We start from the raw sequence: 4,314 nt of genomic DNA, 5'->3' as shown, positions 1-4,314 counted from the left end.
TTATTTGACTCTGTGCATACACGGGAGGCACAGGTGGAGCTGAAGGGGCCGTTCTGTGAGCACCACAGCGCTCAGGCGTGTTCTGGTAAAGCAGCCCGCAGGAGTAACACCGTTCACCTGGTTCCCTGGTGTCAGCAGGACACCCTCCCCTCAGCTGCCCTCAGCTGCCCTCAGCTGCCCTCAGCTGCCCTCAGCTGCCCTCAGCTCCCCTCAGCTGCATTGAAGAATGTACTCATCGGATCTCACTGCCTGTGGGAATTTGGGGGGTTTGTTCGGTAGCTGTGCCTCCATTTCCCATTTCGTTCTTGCACTAACCTGTCACTGCACACGGGTCCCACAGCCTGACAGAAGCAGTGACATCACCCATGAGAGGCACAGACAGCACTGTCTTTCAAGTCAATCCGCCAGCCTCTCATGCTAAAGCTGGTGATATAAACGCTAATTATATACAGTAATGAACTAATCACAGCAGGTTGTTCTGAGGAGAGTGGACCCCTCAGCAGAAGGTAAGTGTGGCGCTGGGGAGTGTGTCCCCTGCAGTGGACCGGGCCCCAGGGGGGGGGCCCAGGGCAGCAGTCCTGGGGGGTGTCGGTGGCTGAAACCCGTCTCGGGCGCTGGGCCTCTTCATTAAAAGCACAGGGGTTCACGGTTTCGTCATGACCTGCAGTCTGTCGGGGTGCATGGGGGGGGGGCAGCACCCCTATATCAGCCAAAATATTTACACCTCCCTCCCTGTCTCCCTATTCTGTCTCCCCCTCTCTCCCCTTCTCCCTCACCCCCATTCTGTTTCTCTCTCTCTCACACCCTCCCTCTCTCTGTCAATCATTTTACCTCCCTCTTTCCCTCCCTCTCCTTCACTCGAGAGCAGCAGGAGACAGACCATCCCCCCTCCCTCCCTCCCTCCCTCCCTGTGTGAAAGAGTGATGAACTAAAGAAATGAAAGGGTAAGGTTTGGAATGGTAGGGGGTTGTTTGATGTGAAATAAAGGTCTGGAACAGTCTTTTGTTTTTGGGGACCCCGACGTTGGGGCAGGACCCCCCTCACAGGCTCCCGATGTTGGGGAAGCTCTTGAGCTTTTCGGGAAGTCGTCCTTGTACAGGACAGGGTCCGCCCGGTGCTCCACAACCTTCAGAGGCATTGTCCCAAAAACAGAGGCAAACTTATTAATGCACTCCGACCTGCAGAGAGAGAGAGAGGGAGGGAGAGAGGGGGGAGGGAGAGAGAGAGGGAGAGGGAGAGGAGGGAGAGATTTACAATTTAGGGGTCTTTTTGAGGCAGTATGATCCTGGATGCAGGGCTGTGGTGTGAACATGTGGTGGGGTCGGGGATGTCTTCATGGGCCTCTTTAACGCGCTCAGCCATGCCATGTTGTGTTCACTCACACAGCCATGCCATGTGGGTGTTCACTCACACAGCCATGCCATGTTGTGTTCACTCACACTCAGCCATGCCATGTTGTGTTCACTCACACTCAGCCATGCCATGTTGTGTTCAGTCAAACTCAGCCATGCCATGTTGTGTTCACTCACACTCAGCCATGCCATGTTGTGTAGAGTCACACTCAGCCATGCCATGTTGTGTTCACTCACACTCAGCCATGCCATGTTGTGTTCAGTCACACTCAGCCATGCCATGTTGTGTTCAGTCACACTCAGCCATGCCATGTTGTGTTCACTCACTCAGCCATGCCATGTTGTGTTCACTCACACTCAGCCATGCCATGTTGTGTTCACTCACACTCAGCCATGCCATGTTGTGTTCACTCACTCAGCCATGCCATGTTGTGTTCACTCACTCAGCACATGCCATGTTGTGTTCAGTCACACTCCTCTCCCTTTGAGGAGAGAGAGTGCCAGAGGGTGCAGCGGCCTTCATTTGGTCATAAAACCGCCTCTTGGCCAAGATGTAGTTGGCGGTAGAGGACTTTGTGTGCGAGTCTGTGGCTGGACACACTAATAACATGCTCAATCCCTGGTGTAGCCACATTAAGATCCGCACAGCCGATGGGCCCTTGAGCAAGGCCCTTAACCCTGCATTGTTCCAGATGTACGTTGCTCTGGGTAAGAGCGTCTGCCAAATGCCAATAATGTAATGTAATGTAATGTAATTCTGTGAAGGTCATTGGGTGGTGGGGAAGGCTGGCACAGATTATCTCAGGTTTTTTGGGTGTTGAATCAGTCACATTCTCTCACAGTTACACTGCTAAGAGGGTGTTTTGGTCTCTTGCACCTCAATCAACCTGGTGGTTGCCTGTAACCTCCTGATGAACAGGTTGTCATCGAGCCTGAAGTCACATTGGCACACAGGGGGCTGCTGAGGGCAGCTCTCGTGCCTTGTGTTCGTTGTCCAGGAGGTGGAGATCTTTCGTCGTTCTCATCAAACCAGTCCTGATGCCTTTCGGTTTTGACTTTTCATTCATCCTGGATTCTGAGTAGCTGATCACTGTCTACTGAGCGTGCTCAGACCGGGGGCTACTGAGCGTGCTCAGACCGGGGGGCTACTGAGCGTGCTCAGACCGGGGGGCTACTGAGCGTGCTCAGACCGGGGGCTACTGAGCGTGCTCAGACCGGGGGGGTACTGAGCGTGCTCAGACCGGGGGGCTACTGAGCGTGCTCAGACCGGAGCGCTTACCTCTCCACCATGTGTGTCTGGTCCAGGGAGAGCCGTCGATGGCAGTGCACTCAGGACATTTGAACTTCTTCCGAGGGGTCACCTAAAAACAGCCAGGAGAGAGGGCACTTTCACCATCCAGCCCTGCCCTGCCCTGCGTACAAACAGCCTCCCAGCTCAGAGCCCAGACCCCTGCAGCACATCTGTCTCTGTCTCTCTGTCTCTCCAGCACACACACTCTGTAACATGTCTCTCTGTCTCTCTCTCTCTCTCTCTGCAGCACACTCTCTCTCTCTCTCACACTCTCTCACACTCTCTCACACTCTCTCACACACACACACACACACACACTCTGTAACATGTCTCTCTGTCTCTCTCTCTCTCTCTCTGCAGCACACTCTCTCACACTCTCTCACACTCTCTCACACTCTCTCACACACACACACACACACACACTCTGTAACATGTCTCTCTCTCTCACACACTCTCACACACTCTCTCACACTCTCTCACACTCTCTCACACTCACACTCACACTCACACTCACACTCTCTCTCTCTCTCTCTCTCTCTCTCTCTCTCTCTCTCTCTCTCTCTCTCTCTCTCTCTCTCTCTCTCTCTCTCTCTCTCTCTCTCCTCTCTCTCTCTCTCTCTCTCTCTCTCTCTCTCTCTCTCTCTCTCTCTCTCTCTCTCTCTCTCTCTCTCTCTCTCTCTGCAGGGTGTACCTTAATGGGAGCCTTCCCTGTGATGTTGGCCACCAGGAAGTTCATAGCGATGTCCTCACAGTTCATGTGGTTGTCCACCCAGTTCTTTATGTCTCCAGGCATCCTTATAGCTGTACAGGTAATTAAAGTACTGAGGAGGGAGAGAGAGAAGGAGAGAGGGGATGGAGATGGAGTCAGTCTCAAACAAACCAACAATTTCCACAGTCAGAGAGGAAAAAAGTGAAAATGCTAAAGTTATTCAAGCCAAGACCGTGAAATCATCCATACGTACAAGATAACACACAATGAAATCATCCATACGTACAAGATAACACACAATGAAATCATCCATACGTACAAGATAACACACAATGAAATCATCCATACGTACAAGATAACACACAATGAAATCATCCATACGTACAAGATAACACACAATGAAATCATCCATACGTACAAGATAACACACAATCATGTGGAGGGCTGGGCTCTGGATGGGAGGGGCACATTGGGCAGGGCTCTGTGGGGGGGGGGGGGGCTCTGTGGGGGGCGGGGCACGTCTGGGCGGGGCTCTGTGGGGGGGGCGGGGCTCTGTGGGGGGGCAGGGCACGTCTGGGCGGGGCTCTGTGGGGGCGGGGCTCTGTGGGGGCGGGGCTCTGTAGCGGGGCAGGGCTCGGTACCTTGTGGTAGAAGGCGGCTCCGGTCAGCACCATGGACACCTCGTTGGTCCACTCAGACTCATACTTCCACTTTCCCATCTCATGGTCCCACAGGTGCAGCCGCCCGGGGTACCCCACCAGCCTGTCAGGGAACTCCCTCCACACCTGGAGCAAAGCAGGGGCTATCAGACCAACCACACACACCACACACCAATCAAAACGACCCGGCAGTAAATCGGTGCAGCTGGCCACCAATCAAAACGACCCGGCAGTAAATCGGTGCAGCTGGCCACCAATCAAAACGACCCGGCAGTAAATCGGTGCAGCTGGCCACCAATCAAA

The 4,314-nt window shown here is 53.8% G+C and overlaps 1 protein-coding gene across 1 annotated transcript in view; it reads right to left on the bottom strand.

Moving 5' to 3' along the window:
• Positions 1-905: 905 nt before the first annotated feature.
• Positions 906-4,314, bottom strand: part of ext2 (exostosin glycosyltransferase 2) — a 12,865-nt gene continuing 9,456 nt past the window's right edge. Inside the window, 7 exon segments of the mRNA XM_061222482.1 lie at positions 906-1,078; positions 1,081-1,178; positions 2,632-2,662; positions 2,665-2,713; positions 3,335-3,436; positions 3,438-3,464; positions 3,994-4,137. Coding sequence (XP_061078466.1) covers positions 1,041-1,078; positions 1,081-1,178; positions 2,632-2,662; positions 2,665-2,713; positions 3,335-3,436; positions 3,438-3,464; positions 3,994-4,137 — 489 coding nt within the window. The 3' untranslated portion in view covers positions 906-1,040.

This window comes from Conger conger, chromosome 15, assembly GCF_963514075.1.
Source record: "Conger conger chromosome 15, fConCon1.1, whole genome shotgun sequence".
NCBI classification, from domain to species: Eukaryota; Metazoa; Chordata; class Actinopteri; order Anguilliformes; family Congridae; genus Conger; species Conger conger.
This window is presented reverse-complemented; position numbering and strand designations above follow the sequence as displayed.